This window comes from Ceratotherium simum, chromosome 4, assembly GCF_057802395.1.
Source record: "Ceratotherium simum simum isolate JZ-2026a chromosome 4, ASM5780239v1, whole genome shotgun sequence".
Taxonomy (NCBI): domain Eukaryota; kingdom Metazoa; phylum Chordata; class Mammalia; order Perissodactyla; family Rhinocerotidae; genus Ceratotherium; species Ceratotherium simum.
In genome coordinates, this window is record NC_141903.1 from 23,720,386 (window position 1) to 23,740,998 (window position 20,613).

General features: G+C 40.0%; 1 protein-coding gene across 3 annotated transcripts; it reads right to left on the bottom strand.

The window, feature by feature from the left end:
* Window positions 1–1,222: 1,222 nt before the first annotated feature.
* MFAP3 (microfibril associated protein 3) lies at window positions 1,223–20,455 on the bottom strand. Of its 3 annotated transcripts, XM_087429520.1 has the most exons (4): window positions 11,001–11,306; window positions 9,066–9,161; window positions 8,425–8,887; window positions 1,223–5,576 (listed from the first exon to the last, which is right to left on the bottom strand). In XM_087429520.1, exons 1-4 carry the CDS (start codon window positions 11,235–11,237, stop codon window positions 4,783–4,785), a joined length of 1,590 nt encoding a protein of 529 aa, XP_087285646.1. In that variant the 5' UTR covers window positions 11,238–11,306; the 3' UTR covers window positions 1,223–4,782. The 3 variants fall into 3 exon arrangements, with proteins under 3 accessions (XP_087285646.1, XP_087285648.1, XP_087285647.1); XM_087429522.1 differs by lacking the exons at window positions 9,066–9,161; window positions 11,001–11,306 and adding an exon at window positions 20,392–20,455; XM_087429521.1 differs by lacking the exon at window positions 11,001–11,306 and having other exon boundaries at window positions 9,066–9,379.
* Between the last annotated feature and the right edge of the window lie 158 nt (window positions 20,456–20,613).

Genomic DNA, 20,613 nt, shown 5'->3' on the forward strand with positions numbered 1-20,613 from the left:
CTAAAAGAATGTAAGATGGAAGGCCTGTCCCAGGAAGGGACAGGTTATCAGCATAGATAACTATAGTCTAATATGAACTAGGTGTGGTAGACAGGGAGGAACCTAGCAAGGTCCCTTTGATCAAAGTCCTCTCCATGTCCTGTTCTCTGCATAGCATGGCACACATTTGTTGACTAAACATTTGCATTTCCATCTCCGTGTGAATTGCCTTCCTACCCTTTGAAGTCCCAAACCACTACCCTCAACATCCTCTTTTGGCTTTAGCTGAAGGTGGTATTTAAAGTGGTGGCTTTGGCCACTTTGGCAATTTACTCAGTTTTCCTGGGTTTCTCCCATGTATACATGTTATTAAACTATTTGTTTTTCTCCTGTTATTGTCTCATGTCAATTTAATTCTTAGATCAGCCAGAAGAACCTAGAAGGTAGAGGAAAATTTCTCCTCCCCTACAATGGCATGCAGCCAAATGTGACTGCAACAGAGAGATCTGGAAGAAGCTTTAGTTGAGTACAAATGCAACCAGTCATCAGCTGGACATGCCTGCTAACAAAGCTGACACCCTGGCTGCATGATTACTAGCCCCTTACCTGTTATGGCATGTTACAGTTGGCACAGCGTTTGCTTTTATGTTGCTATATTTAATCCTCACGTTAATTTTGCGAGGTTATTATCAACTCCATTTTCCTGAAGTTCAGAGAGGCCAAGTCCCAGTATTACATGGTTAGCGGTAGAATTAGAACTCCAAGTCCTGTGATCTTCTGCTATAGGGAGATAGGGGCTAGGTTTTCATTCTAAGGAATCTGTGGCATTTAAGTAATGAGTTGTACCTCTACCTGTTCCCTTTGCCTATCTCCTGAGATCCTGTGCTTTTCCATGCCTGCTTTCCACCATCACCCTTCACTCCATGGGACTGCAGATATTTGCTTCTACGGGAGCTACCACTCCCACCTGCCAAATCTCATCACGAACACCACACACTACTCATATGTTCTCCAAAGCACGTGCTAAATCCTCTTATCTCTAGGCTTTTGCTCAAGCTCTTGCCTTTGCCAGGAAGGCTTTACTTCAGAAGTGGGAAATTGCTGCATTTGGGCCCAGCAACGATGGTTTGGTAACTGCATCCTCATGGCAACTGTAGGCAGGACACCCATCTCAGCATGGCTCATAGCACCAAAGACATAGATGCTTAGTAAATATTTGTAAAATTGAAATGGGTAGCCATGGTGGACTCCAAGTTGAATTCAAATTTACTCCTGTTTAAAATCATTTACATCAAGTTCCATCACACATAAAAATGAATATATACTCTACAGAAGATTTCAGACAAATGAAATGTACTCCATTGAACATTTAATAAGTTACAGTCAAGTACAACTTTTTTTAACAAAAGGACAAAATCATAATGTAAGTGTTCATTAAAATGGTGAACATTTAAACATTATCTTAACATACCAAATAATACTCATTTACTTTTATGAAATGTGTTGAGAACCTAGGAGTTTATGTATAAGGCTAAGCATTTTCATCATTCCTGGCCTAGATGAGAAAAGATTGTGTTCTCTTACTGGTGACTCAGGAAATATGATATACTTGTGTTACAACTGCTGGTGTGTGGAGACAAGGCTAGCACCTATGACTCTGGAAAACAAGCATGCCATGCTCCCATGCTGCTCTTGGACACAAGAGACAAAGTCTGATCTAGGGTGAAATTACATGCAGGGCGTGGAGAAGACTGCACCAAGGGGTTCACTGAGGCTTGAGAACCAAAGGGAAAGCAGTGTGCTTTGACTTTAAAATACATGTTAAGTGAGGCAAAGAAGCCAGGAGCCTTCTCACAACCACTCCAGGTCAGCAGCTCCCAAGATATTAATATCAAGGTAGTTGGTAGGAAATACAAATGCTCACTGGGCCTGACTCAAGAATTAAACTATCATAACAGATCCAACTTTGGGGATGGCTTATCAAACTGCCTATAAACTCAAGTGGGGTATCAGCTCAAAAGATGCCTGTCTTGTTTCAGTTGGTAAGGAATCTTTAAAAATGTTTACATGTCTATTTTTGGTAAATTTATTTCACAAAGCCACCATTTCATTTTATAAAGACAATAAGGTTCATTACATCACAATATAAGAAAAAATTTGTAAATGAGATGACAGAACTATTTCAAATACATTTTGTAGAGTAAAGGCATTTTCACTAACTATAAACTCCAGTGAGACAAAAGGATAATTACACCACAGTTATTATCAAAAGACTTTTAGACTGAAGTTTAAATTCAAAAGGTTAAGGATTTTACAAAAAGATAACACGAGACTATTAATTATATATGAAAGCTATTTGATTAGATACAGAAAATATTAATAGGTGTAGTTTTCTTCCCCTTGAAAGTTAGCTTGAGAAAGTAATACCAACTCCAGTTAAATTTTGACCTACTTTAATTCCTTATCAATGGCACCATAACCTGGAACATTCAAAGTAATCTAGTTACTTTGGCCACCAAATTAAGTCACCATTATGTTTCTAAAATAATTTATCCAGGATACACTGGAGTAGCCTATACCTGTTATATAGTATTGTATAAACCTACAGATTTTTTTCAGTATTTCATATATTTTTCCAAAGTCCTGTTTCCCAGGACTTTGATCATTAAATACATCTACTTTAAGGTTCTAAACACTCATGTCCATTATGAGAACACGTGGGGTAAACCTATTCTCTTTAATGTGACAAGCTACATTCTAAGAAATGACCTCAAACCTGCTATACTGGGACAGGGTTGGAGGTACTATCCGAAGATATGAGGGATGTTCAGGGGACAGACTTTGGACAAGGCATTTAAAAAACTTTTAATTTCTCAAGAGAAACATTCTGGGAAGGGAAAAAGTGTCCTATAATCTAGGGTATGTCCAAGAGCCCTTGCTCTCATAGCCAAACGTATGAAAACAGTTTTTCTTAAACACAGGTCCGTGAGCCAAGGCAAGCTTTGGCTAAATGATGGGTAGCTTTTGTTTGGCTCTGGAGGTTTCCATGGAAACAGCCTGAGACAGAAAAGGCAGCATTATGATCTTTATCTGTAATGCCATCTGATAAAACTGCACATTGATTCATTCATGCTATCCAGAGCAGATGTATTATTTTGATAAGCCTGGACAAAGGAAGGCATGAGTTCTATCCAGCCACGCTGAAATTTCCTGCCTTCCTCCATTTGAAACCTTAAATTAAAATCTCCATAAAACCTCCTCTGAACATTTCTGTCAGGAACCTCTAGTTCAAGTAATGCTTCAATAATCAGAAGCCAAATGAAGAAATGTGAAGCACCAAGTGGAGCTCCACTGCCAAGTTCTTAAAATTATATGACACCAAGCATCCTGTAGCTGAAGAAATTATTCTGAAGAGTATTTACAATTCCATTATATCAGATCTCAGCCAGGTAAGAAATATTGTCTTAAGTGTTTATTATACACAGTTGAATCAGGTGGCATCATCCATAATTTTTCTCCCTCTTTATGTCTACATCATTCGTATGTGTGTGTATATATATCTATATATCTGTATCTGTATATTTAACATAATAACACACCACATACCATTATCTAATATTATTTCAGGTTAATGCTTCTCAGAAATGACACAAAAGCAGCCCTATCTCAGATTTCTATATCTGAAGTACACAAAAATAAAAACCTCGACAACAATAAAATATAAACAAAATAAACCAGATAAGGAGGCATGCAACCTTTAGCACCATGTTTAAGACCGCGGAGGGCAAGGGTGTAGACAGAGGTCTAAAGAGGAATCCAGCTCTGGGTTTCCCCCTGGAATGGGATCCCAAACACAGAACCCTCTTGTAAAGCCCAGTACTTTTAAAAAGGGAAATCCTGAGAAATTCTATTAATAGAAATGTCAAAATCCATGATTTACCAGAGACAGATGATTTGACATTGTTTCTTACTCTAAAAGCATTGAAGACATTATTCCTTAGGAGAAAATTGCTCACTTTTGGAGATCAGATGGGAAATCACTGCTAGCTCTATGAACTAAATGATGCCTCAGTAAGTTAAAAATACATGATATATCCCCCAAAAGGACTAATTTACTCGTGGAAAGTAGTTTACTAATGAGCAGTTAGCTCCCTGATATCTGTATAATATAGACAGGGGCTACACTGAGAAGATTGAACCGAGCACATACAATTGCACACTCCACAAGGCCAACCATCTGAAAAACACTCACACCACTATGCACTATAGCATTGATGTGGGAACCTGAATCAAGGACTAAGTCTCAGCTTGGTCCTTTCCATAAAAAGGGACTAAAAGTCTAAGGAAGGGTTTATTTAGAGATGTGCTGAGTGGTTTAAAGGTGACAGGTAAGAAGTTATAGGGCTAGAAATGACTTTAGATATCACGTAATACAAATCTCTCATCTTATTGGTGGGAAAACTGAGGCCCCAACATAAGCGTCAGCCCTAACCAATGGAAGAACCGTGAGCAAGAAGAGAAGCCATGGAACTCTTAGCGCAGTACTTCAGTACCTTCCCCATTGAGTCTATCTCTCAGGCTCCTTTAAATCTTAACATGTATCATTTACTCAAGCTTGAGGAAAATGACTGAAAACTATCAGGGAAAACTCTGAATTTTTACAAAGCTTTTGGCAATAATTCACGTTCCGATGTGCTTAATATTAACAAGGGGAAAACCCCAGTCATCTTTTGGTGAAATGTTATTTTCCTGCATGAAACAGGTTCCTGTTCTGAGAGCTATTTTTGTAGGTACTGGGATAGCTCACAGCTGGCAGCTGTCATATGCCCCATCTTTGTAGTTAGAGTTCAATTCGGCTGATCCTGTATCATCAGGCGGGCTGAAATGGCTGCTATCTTGAGAATCTGTATCAATACTTTTGGTCTCTGACTGAAGGTGGACAGAAACTTGAACTGCTATCTCCTGGCCTTGTTCATTCAGAGAACCATCATCTGAATCTCCTCCTGGTGAATTACTCCGACCCATCTCTGGGTTAATGACATAGATGCCACCTTGAGCATTCAAGGCAGGTCTCTCTTTAATTCTTTCTCCCATGTCATCAGGGTCATCCACTCGCACAGCTTCAAACATCTCCTCAACAAAAGCCCGACAGTTTAGAATAAGGGGCGGAAGAGGGACACTTCTTGCCAGTTCTTCAATATAACGAGCAAATTCCATGGTCTTAAATTGTGTAACTTTGGCGAGCTCCAGAGTCTTGGCCGAGGTGATGATGGGGATGCGTTTTGCAATTTCAAAGGCCTTCTGAAGTTTCTCAGCCCCTTCAGTTCTGAAGAATTCATTGATAGCCTTCTCAGTCTTACGAAGATGGCTGCTCATCATGCACAGCCGTGTGACATTTAAGATGAGAGTGATAGTAAAGGCAATCAGGCAAACAATCATGTAGTAGACACTCATGTCTCCCGAGGTGAAGATAACACGCAGGGTGACAGAGTAGGAGGCACGAATTGGAGAGGTGACAAAACATGTATAGAGCCCACGGTCATCAAAGGCTACGCTGGTGATATTCAGGAAGTTATCAGAAACCAACCATTTTCCACCTGATAACCCAACAGAAATAAAAAATTATAGCATAAAGATTATTCTTACTAAATATGCCAACTGCCTTATCAATATTCTGCCTCTTCATGAGAGTACTTAACTCATCTATTAGGTTCTGCTATTTATTTAAGTCACGTAAGGAAGGGCAGACTTTTACATCCAGAGTTAGAATTTAAATAGCCTGGAACTTAAAAAGAAAATCAAGATCTTCCTTCCTAACACTAATGATTATCATAGTTACATTTCACTGCTAGATGGAACAATGCTTTGAGGGAGACAGGTATGTCTATATAATGCTAAATGACTAACTAAAAAAAATGTTTATATATATATATATCTCTACCTACACCTTTTTATATACTAGAAGGATATGCCTCAGAAATATAAAACAATGGTTATTTCTGGGGTAATGGGTTACGAGTAATTTTTATTTTCTTCTTTTTATTTAACTGTTTACTTTTGGTAATAAGAGACAAAAGTTATTTTAAAAAAACCAACCCTACCAGTTTAATGCATTTGTTCAATTACTAACTGGCTAATCTGGCATGCTTTGCACATGTTAATTTGTTTTGTTAGAAAAGGTCTGTTGATGATATCTTGATTTTCTGGCAAGAGTAACTGAAGCACAAGCCAAAATATATGTCTTACAGGTCAGCTTGGCAAAGAGAATAAAGTTGCCCTTAAGATGCCTAGGCTTCTGTTTTAAACTTAGAACATGTGCCTCTCTTCCATCCATGAAGGTATCTTCATTTGGGTAACATGTATACTAAAGTATATGAGTATGAAAAGCAAAGCATCCTGACCACCACTTTGATGTATCCTTTAATAACCTGGCTCTGCCTGCACAATTCTCATGTTTGTGGTAAATTCTCAGTGTACTCTGTGCTTTAACTATGAAAGCCATTCAAAGATGGAATGGATGGGCTAATCTGGGGTGTCGAGGTGAGCTCCAATGACTATAGGTGGTATCCCAGAGGAGGCTGGGTGATTGCTTGTTAAGCACCACCTGAATGCCTAACCTTTAAGATCTCTTTCATCCCTGAGATTCTATGGTTCTCGATTATTTTAGTGGCACATCAGTTAGGAAGCACTCTGGATTGTGCTCATTTTTATCATCAAACTTCATCTAAATTCTACAGTTATATTTAAGAACCATCACTTCACTAATGTAAAGAGGAAGAAAATACGTAGCTATGAATACAGACATTATTCCACAAGCTTCTGTTTTATGAAGTTGGAGCTATGAAAAGGATACCCTATGAATCCCAGGTATGATGAAGTACATAGACTCCATTCATCCACCACTGTGCTATGACCACAATCTAAACTTTCTAGCTCACTTGCTGATAATAGCTCAAGATTTATGAACCTTATACTAGACTGACATGCTCTTTAAACTCTTCTCACTCGAGATTCATAAAATTTAATACAATTTTCCAGAGCTGCAACTGAAAGCATCAATGATAGATGTTAGTGGTTTTCAAAGTAAAGGCAAAATGTGAAAATAAAACTGCCATTCCACTTGGCTGGTCTTATCCTATCCTAAGCTTTGTTTATGCTTATAGTCAGTCTGTAAGGATCACATCAATTACATAATTCAAATTCAAAGGAGATAAGAATCTAGTTCAGTGGGTCCAAATGTGGAACCCCAAATCATTTCAAAATATATATTCTGGGCACCACTCTAGACATTCTGATTCAAAACGTCTATATTCTTAAGAAGCTGATTAAAAATATTCTGTTCTTTCTAATAATTCAAACTCTTCAATCCCTTGGTGGCCAGTTACTCAGTTTGTAGAAGGTTAAAATGTTTAGCATATACTTTAGAAGGAAACATCACCTGTCTCCTTTTCTATGTTTTCCATTCTATTACGAACAACCAAATATCTTTTATATTCCAAGAGGTTAGGCTACCTCTCCAGCAAAAAAGATAAGAGGGGCCTTTTCTGAAAGTGTAGCTTGTGAGGACCCCAGAATTTAATCTTTATCCCATTGATTTTTCATGGCGATTTCTTTTTGAGGTGCTTTAACGCAAGCAGTCTTCAAAAAGATCCTTCTAGCAGAACATTAGCTAAGGAAACAGTATTCTGATTAAGATGTGTTCACAGGTCCATAAACAGTAAAATCAAATGAAAATATGTCAAAAAGGAGACCTTGGTCGCTATTATGTTTGTGTGAATTTTAAGAATGAGAGACAAAAAATATAAGAGAAACTGTTTTCAAGTAAAGTGAGGTATAGAATAGAAAAAAAAATTGAGCTAAGGGCTCACAAGAGCTTCTCCTCAGTGCTCTTCTAATACTCAGAGGGACTTCAAGTTTTATGCACAGATCTATAATCATTTTTAAAAACATCCTGGATTTCCTCTAACATTTTTAGTAACTCATTTCCAAGCAGAAATTTTTTTATTTATGACAAATTTACTTAAGTCTAGCCAAAACCTTTCTTGCAGGGCCACCACAATAACTATTCACATTACAGTCCAGGTGAAGGGTGCCCCTGGAGTTGTGCAGTATACAGTCTGCACAGCTGAATGCAGCAGCCCTGATGTAGTCTACCTTCAAGGAGGAAAGAACCCAGCTCACCAAGAAGAGAGAAAATAGCTTACTGTCATCATATGAACATCTTTTAAATTTATAACTATTCTTTATTTTTTTCTTCTTCTGGTTAAGTAATTATAATTATTTTGCTTTTTCTGATGGGTATACACTCCAAGCCTTTCAAAAGTTTTAACTATTCACCCTGGTATGTCATCTTTGAGATTTCTTGTTGAATATGCCATAAAACCAAGAGAGAAGCAACAAGAAATGAGCAACCTCAATTAATTATACCCTGGAATAGTTACTTACCTCTGCCTTCGTCATCCAGTTTCTCTCCTTTTGAGTTGTACCAATGGATATCTTCATAGTGGTCGACAGTGAGAAGACACTCGATCGAAACACTAGTTCCCTCTTTGGCTATGATGACATCATCACCTGAGTGGGAACCTGCTGTGAGTTCAAAGCTTGAGGGAAATGATGCATTGAAAGAACTCTGATTTGCTTCCAGTGGGGCCACTTGACTGAAGCCTACATCTTCCAAAACAAAAGCAGCTGGCACAATAATACTCACCACTAAAGTGAATAAACAACAATGTGGCTTCATGGGAAAATGGGAGAAAATCTTATTTAATTTGGAGAACTCAAAAGCTTCTATACTATAACAAGAGCACAGTGAGTAATTTATTGCCTGGTATTGGAGTTTTCCAAAAAAGTGGTAGATCGAGGTGTATTTTGAAGTCTTCAAGATTAAAAGATGTGGGTGGAGACCAACCTAAAAGAAAGCCAGATATAAAGTTTAACCAACAAAGACTCATAATGGGGTGAAGCTCTAAGTTCTAGAAATGAACAGATGTGAAATTGATTAGAATAACTGGCGCAGACATCAGGGAGTGAAACAGAAAGACCACCACCTAAAGATCTCACACACAGATGGTAGAAAGAGCACTGACCTGGGCAATGTCAGTCCTAGCTTCTGATCCTAGCTTTGCTCCTAACAAGCTGTACGACTTTGGCAAATAGCATTCTCTCTGGGCTGGTTTTCTCATCTGTCAAATGAAGGACTAGATGAGACAATCTCTAAGGACTCCTCTAGTTCTGAAATGCTATGATTCTGTTTCACTCTGACAAATTCTATGCAACAGGGAGCCAATGAAGGCTAAAATATTTAGCTTAATGATCTTTTATTTCAACCTGCACCACTACCATCTGTTGTTATATCAATGATGTAAATCAACTGGTACATCATAATCATAACCATGGAGCTCAAAATTTGAGTAATTCAAGTACACAGACACATTAGATATAAACAATGCAGAGACAATTGAAGTAGTTTTTTTAATATTAGAAAGAAAATTGCACTACTACATATACATAAACAGTTATTGATTTCTGAGGCTAAAGAACCTCCCTCCTGGGCAAGACTGTCAGACAAAAGAATTTTCTTTTAGGGGCCAGCCCCGTTGCACAGCGGTTAAGTGCGCGCGCTCTGTTGCTGGCAGCCCGGGTTCAGATCCTGGGCGCACACCGAAGCACCGCTTGTCAGGCCATGCTGTGGTGGCGTCCCATATAAAGTGGAGGAAGATGGGCACAGATGTTAGCCTAGGGCCAGTCTTCCTCAGCAGAAAGAGGAGGATTGGCATGGATGTTAGCTCAGGGCTGATCTTCCTCACACACACACACAAAAGAATTTTCTTTTAATAAGTTCTTCAATATCAAGAGACAAAATACAGTATATTTAACAGTTTGTAAGAATACCAAATTTCTAGCTCCAAGTCTGTAAAATTAGCTAAGGGAGGAATTGACATCTTAAATGTCCAGTTGGTAGAAATGGAAACATAAACTACAGGGAAAGACTGCCAGACAAATTTAAAAGAAGAGTAAAATATCATGAATAAAAAGCAAAATAATATCCCAGTATAAGAGTCTACGTGATTATGATCATCTTCCTGATAATCTGATTCCTCTTTTAAATCACTGATTCTCAAAAGAAAACTTTCAACTTCTACTTCTATAAAAGATGGGATGAAATGTCTAGCTTTATTTCTTATGAGGGCCCCAAATAATTAGTTCTGGAAATGACATTTATTCCCCTTTATACTTACATGAAGGCTGCCTGACCATAGAACCATAAAAAGCAATGGATCATTGTATTTTGTCATTAAACTTCTCACAGTCTAAATTATAAGTTGTAAATGTCATTTAATTTTCATTAGCCCTTGAAAGAATGGTTGAATGATAATTTTCTCTATCTTTCAAATTTAAAGAGGGACTATTTAGAGTAAAACAAAGGACTTCAGACTGTGCTATACATAATAGATTGAACACGTGTTTATTTCTATTTCTTCCCAAGTCCCACTAAAATGATAATAAAGGAAACAAAGAACTTGGGCATTGGAGAGGATTTTAGACATGATCTGATCTAACCCATTCACTTCACAGTGACTTGCTCCTTTAGATTATAGTATAAGTTAGTAGGAAAATCTGGGTCTCCCTTTATTAGGAGGGAGTGGTGAGTTGAAACAATGGAAATAACATTTATTAAATGACTGCCATAAGCTAGGCACTGTGCTAGGGGCTTGACACGTGTGAGCTCCCAAGTTCTTTTTCACTGTAAGATACACAACAATTGGCAAACATGATTTTTGTCCTTTACTCTAGACTAGTGGTTCTCAGTGGTGATAGGAAATGCGTGTGCTGAAAAAGGGCTCCAGGATTTCCCTAGGACTTCAATAAAGAGCTCCTGTGGCTTCATCCAAGTCAGCATTTTCCAAATTTCATTCGTTTCTTGTACTGTCATGATTTGTTTTTTTGCTATATCTGTGTACCAAATTATTATTTATGCTTTTTCTTTAAATGAACTCATTACTTTACTTTCATGCATTTACTTTAAAAGGAAAGTCTGAATCACATCTGTGGATAAAAGTACAGTTGTCCCTCGGTACTCGCAGGCGATTGGTTCCAGGACCTCCTGCGGATACCAAAATCTGTGGATGTTCAAGTCCCTTACTCGGCCCTCTGTATCTGCAGGTTCTGCATCCATGGATACGGAGGGCCAACTGTAACTGCACAAATAAACACAATGAAAACAAAGCAGTGTTATTAACTTCCAGAGATACTGCCATTTGCTAAACGCTCTGAGCTGGAGGCCTGCTGTGTAGGGAAAACAAAAATAAACAAAACAAACAAACCACCCACAACTCCACTTTATTCTAATACCACCTCACTTCTTATCCTGACCACCCCTTCCTCTCCACTCTTCCCATCACTGAGTTTAAAACCAATGTTTTAGACTAGAGGCATACATTTTCATCTATTTAACAGTATCTATTGAGCACCTACTATGTGCCTACTTACTGTACTACACTCTCTGCCTTCATGGAGTTCCATCTGGCAGAAGACATAGATGCTAATTAAATAAACGCAAAATATGCTAAATGCTACCCAAGGGAAAGTACAGACGCTACAGGAGCACCCAACAAGGGGAGCTAACCTCGTCACAGAAAGCCTCCTTGAGATAGTGAGGTGCGCAACAGGATCTGAGGGATAAACAGGAATTGAGAATGGGAGAGAAGAGTTCTAGGTAAAGGGACGGGAGACAGGGAAAAAGCAAGGGATCATTGGTTAGAAGGTGTTCAGGAAAAAGAGCTACAAGTTGTGGTAATGAGAAGTGGTGGCCAGAGAGTGCTGGGTCCCATTTCTGATTCCAGAGGGGAGCAGTCTGGGCCAACAGCAAAATTGGAGGTGGACTTTGGGAATTGGAGTGGGAGGCAGACGTGAGTGAAGTAGATACTTGTTTAAGATGAAGAGGTCAAAGAACTGAGAGGCTCAAGAGAAGGGTAGATCACCTGCGGGGATGGTGATGTCTCCCTAGGATCAAGGCAGCTAGGGTAGAAGATACTGGAAATAGAAAAGATGGACTCGGGCCGGCCTGGTGGCTTAGTGGTTAGGTGCGCGCGCTCCGCCGCTGGTGGCCCAGGTTCGGATCCCGGGCGCGCACTGACGCACCGCTTCTCCGGCCATGCTGAGGCCGCGTCCCACATACAGCAATTAGAAGGATGTGCAGCTATGACATACAACTATCTACTGGGGCTTTGGGGAAAAAAAATAAATAAATAAAAATTATAAAAAAAAAAAAAAGAAAAGATGGACTCACTCTCCTTGCTCTGAGATGCAAGAGCTTTGGGGGAATGAAGAGCCTCCACATGAGAGGGCTGTGGGGCAAGCAGTGTCCTGGCAGTGTTACTGCTGTGTGGAATCCCTTCTTCATGCAGCATCCCTGAGCCTCCTCTCTAGGCCTCGCTATTCCTCCCACATGGATCCAGAGTATACCTGGATGCAGGCTGGCTATTCCCTAACCCCCTGTAGCCCTCACCATTACCCTACTCACCTGGCTCTGGTATATGCTGCTCCGTACTGCAAGGCAGTCTACCCTATCTCACCTACAAGCCCCTTAAGCGCAGGGATTATATTTTTTATTGCTATACTTCATAACTAGCACATGCTCAATACATATTTACCGATGGAGATTAGTTTAAATTTGATAGCATATGTGATGGATCTTTGAAATTGAAGAATATTATGCAACAGGAATCATAATTATTCAAGCCAACATGCATTTACTAGCACTTATTACATTCTGAGACAAAGAGAGCCAATGCTAATAATCTCAAAAGACCTTAGAGGCATAAGGCATAAAGGCATTCCTTGAACCAACCCCCAACCCCTAAACTCTTCATTTACCATCTTGTCCTAGAAGGAATAAAAGACTACCAAGCCCAGAGTTTCCAAACCAGGTTGAATGTCAGAATCATCTAGAAAGCTTGTTAAAAATACAGATTCCTAGGTCCCATCCCAGACCTATGAATAAGAAGCTCTGGGTTTGGATCTTGGAATTTATGGTTTTCAATTATCTCCCTGGGTGATTCAGAGTCAGAGGGTCCATGGACTGGCATCTAGAGACCACTAATATACTTTCTCATTTCCTCTACAACAGCCCTAATGGTGCTGCAGACTGAACACTCCAGTAAGAGAGAACTATCACTAACCTTCCATTCTGGATTTAGATTACCCTGAAACAGTATAATTACAGGCCTCTGATAAAGGCAAGGTAGCAGAGAGGTTCAGAGTACAGACTCTGGAACTGGATTTCCTAGATTCGAATCCTGACTCTGACTCTAACCAGCCTTGCAACTTTTATAACTGACTTAATCTCTCTGTGCCTCAGTCCTCTCATCTTTAAAACAGGGAAAATAATATACCTATTCTCATAGGACTATTATAAGGTCTGAATAAGACAGTGTATATAAAACAGAGTCTGCCAATAGGAATCACTGAATAAGCTCTATTTATTATTATTGTTGCCTGTTCTTTCAGATATTGTGCTAAAATCTACACCTGATAGTAAAACCAATATTTAAGATAAATGAAACTCTTTTACTCAGAATACTATGCAACCATTTAAAAATCTTGGAGGGGGGAGGGGAAACACCATTACGTAACTTCAATCTTTAAATTTCACATTTTTCTTTTTCTCATTGCAAATAAATATTTTGCAATAACATGGACCAAATAGGCATTGTAAACTGACCCTGGAGCCCAACCCCAATATGATGAATTGTTTCTGTGTATCCTGAGTTTGTGGTAAAGAACCTTTGTTGTGATCTATCTAGCTTAGCTTATGTTTCCCTTTTTTGAGCCCTGCCTCTATCTTCTCAGGCCCAGGAGGAAGTCAACCCATTGGTTGAACTAATCAGAAGCTTTGTTCTTGGTATTTGGAATTGAGACACTGTGGGTTAGGGCCATTTGAGGAAGAGAAGGCATATAGGGGCTGAGGCAGTCAGGTTTGGGCCACATATAGAGAGAAGCAGAAAGAAAGGACAACAGGGAGGGAGAAGGGAACGGGAGAGCAGTAACAGAGGAGAGAGGGGATGGGGAGGAGGAGTAGGAGGAGCACAGGGGAAGAGAAAGAGAGACTCCCACAAGCTGCTCTGGCTCCTGACAGAATTCTACTTCCTGGCTCCAATATGACTTTTTATTTTTAAAGAAATAAACATATTTATTCAATTTTATTCAGAATTAAAACCACAAAAATGAAGACTGAATGTGCAAACAAAGAAGGAAATGGAGAAATAGGTAGGTAGGAGAAAAAAGATTAAGTTCAGCAGAAGTGATTGAACTGTGGCTGTGGCTCCCAGCAATCCTCATCATGGATCCACAACTCCTCTCCTCCGTACACACTGGAGTTGGCAGACAAGTTGCCCACATGGCCAAGATTTGTGCTTCCTGTTCTGTACAGACACAGCCATTTGCCTCTACCAGAAGTTTAGAGAAACCTAGAAGACAGTGTCTAGAAAAATACTACGGACACCCTTAAACTGCTCTTAGGTCAAAGGTGGCAGAAGTAGCCTGGTACACCAATTTTATGCGAGGAGAGCAACAGGTCCCATAACATCCTTATATGTCCAGTCAATTAGGCAGGCTTAGCCTGGACACTTCATAGTCATACCATGGGTATCCCAAACACAAAGGATTTCTAGTCCAAGCTACTAAGAGACACATCCATTTATAGATAAGAGGCTGTTGAGCAGTTGAGAGATAAAATACTGGCAAAGGTATGGGTCCAAGAAGGCAACACAAGCAGAAAAGAGAATGAGGGAATAAATTACTCTTGGGATCAGGATACTCTTATCTCCTCATACTAAATTTCCTTTTACTTAAGTCAGCATGAATTGGTTTCTGCTACTTGCAACAAAAACTACATTGACTCTGACTATTCTACTCATTCCGGAGTTAATGATTTGTAAATAGCTCAGCTAAATCAGGGCCCATCATGCACAAGATGGAGTGCTGGGTACTGCAAGAGATGCTCAGGTGAATCAGAATACTGTCCCAGGCTCTCAGACATTTACAAACTAGCCTGGAAGACCAGCAAAAACAGCTAACTATATACAAGACAGTGTGAGAAGTACTGAAGAGAAGTATAATTGTGCTGTGAACGCAAAAGAGAAAGGAGGACTTTATAAATTTAAGGAATGCCAGCCCTGTTGGTCTAGTAATTAAGATTCGGCGCTTTCACCACCATGGCCCAGGTTCAATTCCCAGTCAGGGAACCACACCACCCCTCTGTCATATTGTGGCAGCTGTGTGTTGCTTCTATGCTGAAAGCTATGCCACTAGTATTTCAAATACCAGCAGGGTCACCCACGGTCGACAGATTTCAGTGGAGCTTCCAGACTAAGACAGACTGGGAAGAAGAACCCGGCGAGCCACTTCCAGAAAAAACTGGCCATGAAAACCCTATGTAGCAGTGGAGCATTGTCTGATACAGTGCTGGAAGATGAGAGGATGGCGCAAAAAGACCAGGCAGGGTTCCGCTCTGGTGTACACAGGGTCACTAGGAGTTGTAACTGACTCGACGGCACTAACAACAAAAAAAATTTACTTGTAAGTTTGAGACTTCTCATAATAATATCACACCTGCTAGCCACAATGCAGCAGCTGACATTTGGAGGCCAAGAAGAAAGAGCCCAAAAAGGAAAACCAAAGTGCCACCTTTCTGTTAACAGTTCAAAAGGGCTATGCTATGCTTGTGGGTAAAGTTACTTGGTAGAATTTTTTAATATCTTTCTTCAGCATTAGCAAGAATAACAGAAAAGTATGATACTCAAATTTAATCCAACTCCTTTTTCATCTTTTAGGTATAGTAAAATGTAAGCTTTCCTAGGATTATGAACAGTCAGAAATGTAGATGATTTTACCCTACAGAACCATTCTGAATATTGGCTGTATTATTAAGAAAAAAAAAGAAAGAAAGAAAAAAAGAAAAGTGCTAAGCTGTCATCCCTAACAGATTGCCTTGTTGCTGTTCCTGCCAACTTCTGAGAGAAGAAATATTTCTATTCTGTTCCAATTCTTATCATAAGTAAATAAGGAAGTAATGTGGCTGATTTCCGTTCTCGTGGCTCAATATTAAGTTGGCTGAGGAAACTGCTGTTAGCAGAAATAGTTCTGGAATAACTCAAAGGGAGGAAAAACAGTAATACCCAGATGGTATTGGTTTTCGCTCCAAGTATACTGGGACATTAATGCTTCATTCTCCATAATCAAATGTCTTCTAGGTGTATTTACAGCTCATCCACTCTTCTTTGCCTGCACTGTTACACTTGAAAAATAGAGAAGTCCCTCCAAACCTGGCACACAAACGGTCAAGGTGGCATTCTGAATTGGCACGGGGGAGAAAAAGCAAATGAAGAGCAGATTGTTAGCACTCTTCCATCCTTTGCAAAGTACAAACATAAAGCTGTTCTGCTTAATCCCTGTAATACTCAGCATTATTATAGGGATCTGAAACATAAAAAGGTTAGTAATATTCAAACAGAAATTACCAGTTTGAGGGCCATTCTCTGAAAAGTTTCTAATTAAAATAGCCCTCATGCTCCCAATAGTATCTTGGAGCCATCACACACCTCATAACTGCATTTGGGCACTCAGCTCAAGCTTCAACATATTTTCTGGCACACCGAGAAACAACTTCCGTATTTATTGGAGTTTTGCTTTAAACCAAGATTATTTGTCATACCTGTGACTTTTATTCTTTTTGCCATAAGCCTTTGCTGAAGCTACTGGATGCAAATGACAAAGACACTGAGGTAACTTAGATTTATGATCTCCTTAACCATTTTTTTCTCTACAGTCTGAAAAATCCCCCAATGTTTCAAACTCAGTATAACTAAAACAGAACTCCTCACTCTCACCCTGAGATTTAATTGTCCAGCATATACATAGCTTGGAGGATAGCCACACAATACAATTCTTTCAGTTTTCCAAGATCGAAGTATAAGATGGTCATGGCTCTGTGGTTAGAAGCATGGACTCAAGTTAGAGTGTCTGATCCTATCCCTAGATGAAACTGTGAGCTCTCGAGGCCTTAGTTTTCACATTTATTGAATAAGGTTATTAACAGTAATGACCTCATAGGGTAGTTGTGAGTGTAGGGGATCAGAATCGGCCACCCCAAAATGTGTCTTTCTGGTCAAGCAAACACATGTTTAACAAACATTTACATTTCCATCTCCATGTAAATTGCTTTCCTCCTCTTTGAAGACCCAAACCACTACCGCCATCATCCTCCTTTGTCTTTAGCTGAAGATAGTATTTGAGGTGGTGGTTTTGGCCACTCTGGTGAGTTGCTCAGTTTTCCTGGGTTTCTCTCACGTATACATGTTGTTAAACTTTGATTTTCTCCTGTTATTCCATCTCATGTCAATTTAATTGTCAGACCAGCCAGAAGGACCTGGAGGGTAGAGGAATAGTCTTCCTCCCCTACATGAGCATCAGATGAACTAAAGAGGGTACATTATAAATACATGCTGCTGTTATTATTATTCCACCTCCTAGATGTTCTTCAATTAAGTCCTACTGTCCCTGCCTTAGGATACAGTCCTGTTGCCTTACCTGGGTACTACACTATCCTTTTAATTTCTAAATGGGTCTCCTTAACTCTGACTATACCCCTTTGACGTCACAAACACTGCTCCTCTCAGAATTGGTCCTGAACACAAACCCAAGAAAGTCAAGGGGATTTTAAAATCTATTGGTGATTTTTCACTGCCTATAGGATAAGCTTCAAATTTTAGGCTGGCATTCATAATTCTCCAGGAATAGACTCAGGTGGCAGAACAGAAGTAGCTAGATGGAGCCTAGCAGTGCCTGTATGCACAATAATTGTTTGCTGGAGGAATGAATGGATTCAGAAGTCTGGTCTTTGGTTACACCTCTGTCACTAATTAGCTCTGATCTCTAGTGGTCTTAGTTTCCTCATCTACAGGCTGATTATCATTATCATTCCTTTCTTTGCTTAAATCCTATAATCCTCCCAGCTCCCCTGTCATGGCTCAAAGCCTTAACTACACTTGTTTTACTCTCTATTCCCTCCAAGTAACTTTTCACTTTTAAATTCTGGCTCTAGTTGTTCCTTTTGTTTGAAACTTCCTGCCCCGCCCCATCAAAACCTTCCTGTGGAAATTCCACCCTCTCTACAGTACCCAACTCGAATTTTACATTGTTCAAGAAGCCTTCTCACCTAAAATCTCATCTCTACCCTCTTAATTTTGGATCAATTTCTTTTGCTCTGTCAGGCCCCTAGCACACTGAGAGTACTCGACTGTAAGACTTATCAGTTTCCCTCTTTATCAGTTATCTATCCATCCAAAAAACTGTAAGCTAACAGATGACAGAGTCTAAAAACTTTCACAGTCCTTTGCATAGAACTGATTTAACATTTTGAATTCAGAACTCATCAACTTGGTAGCCAGCAAGGTACCTGCTACAAACTTCTTATTGACTTTCCAGAGTCTCAGGCTCTTGAAACTGTTAATGGAGATATTTGAAGATATGGAAACATAAGTTCTTAAATTTTAGTGGGCAAAACACTCTAGAGTGAATTTGACCTATAACTGGTTTCCTCAAACTGCAATTTTAGATCACTAAGATCAAATTAATCTATAGCGCTTGTTAAAGATGCAGATTTCTTGGCCCCACTCAAGCTTACTGATTTCTCTAAGGGCCAGGCCTGGGCATCTGCATTTTTAATGTGCATATAGTTTTAATAACTTACAAATCGAGCCCACATTTCTTTCGATTGTCATAACAATATTGTAATTCAGCAATTCTCAAAGTGTGGTACAGGGTCCTCTGGGGATCCCTGAGGCCTTTTCAAAATGATTTTGACAATAATAGGACATTACTTGCCTTTTTCACTCTTATTCTCACACAATATGGTGCAATTTTCCAGGGGCTACATGATGAGTGATATGACCAGAGAATGAATGCAGAAGGAGATATGGGACTCTAGCTGCCTTCTATTACACCAGATATTAAAGTGACTTGTAAAAATGCAAAATAATGCCAGTCTTCTTGATAATTTTTTGTTTTCGAAAATATTCTTCATAGAAATGCTATTTATATTAACATGTAATGAGTTTATCATTTAAAATAAATTAATAACTTTTGTGAAAGTTCTGTTTTGATATCTAAAGTGGTAAATATCGATAGATATAACCCACACAAACAAAAACTCCTTGACGTTCTCAATAAGTTTTAAAAGTGTAAAGGGATCCTAAGACCCGAAAATTTGAGAATTGCTGCTATATTTATTATTAGCAGCATTTTAAGGATAAGATTAAGACACAGTTAAGTGGCTTACCGAGATTCCATACTTAAACCCCAAATTCTATGCACTTTCCATTACAACAGAAAATCAGAGGAAATTACCTATTTTACACTTATACAGTTCTTTGGAATAGGCATTTTTAAGAAGCTCCCAGGTGACACTGATGCCCCTAAATTTAGAGAACCACCATCAAATGCAAGGGAAACTATCTGAAGGGTTTTAGGAAGTGACAATCATTATACGTAGACATTAAAGATGATAATTCTGAAGGCATTAAATGGAGTTGGAATACTTGGATTCTTAAAAGGCCAAGCTCTTACACCTCTCTGGGACTTCACTTTTCACATCTGTACAATGAGCGTGTCTCCAATGCCTTTCTGGCTGTCAGTCTGGGTTTCATGTGCTCCCACTGCTCAAGGGCAACTGAAGAGATGCATCTTTCTGATAAGGGGTCAGCAGTTATCTTAACGTCATAAATCAGAGCATGTCACTCTTCTGCATAGAAACTTTCAATCGTTTTCCACTGCTTTCCAGATAAAAGTCAAACTCCTTGTCCTGGCTCACAGACCCTACAAGATCTGGCCTGTTTAGGTCTCTGGCCTCATCTTCCTCTTTTTTGCTGCAGCCACAGCGTCCTTTTTTCTTTTCCTTCACCTTGCTAAGCTTGTTCCCACTATAAGGCCTTTGCACTTGCTATTCCTTCTGCCTCGAATGCAATTCTCCAGACCTTCATAAGGCTTACTCTCCCTCTTCGTTCTGTCACGTTATCCTCTTTAATTTTTTTTAAAGCACTCACTACCATCTTAGGTAATGGTGTTTGTTGACTTGTTTATGTCGGCCTCGCTCACTAGAATGTCAACTACTTGAGAGCAGGGCTACAGTCGTCTTGTAAACCGCTGTGTCCCAGGCGCACAGGGTTGTGCCCGGCAGGTAGTTGGCGCTCAGTAAATGTACCATGTCCGAACTCCCGCAGCTCAGGCCAGGCCTGCAAAAGGACCGCGGACATCCTAGCCTCCTTCACGTCAGACCCTGACCCACCGACTCGAAACCACGCCTCAGCACCCCGTGAACCTCCCTCGCAAAGACACGGTTCGACCCGCACTCACCGCACCCACACCGGCCTCCTTCCTGCCGGAGCCGCGACTTGACCCGGAAGTGCTCTCGGGCAGGCGAGGCCGCCTCCTCACTGAAGGAGTGCTTCCGGGGCGGTAAGAGCGGCTCGTCGGCGGCGGTGAGAGTGGCGGCCGGTTGCGTGCTGGACTTCCCGGGAGGAGGGAGCGGGGTGCGGGGGCCCGGGGCCAGCCCCGGCAGCCCAGGTCTCTGGGGAG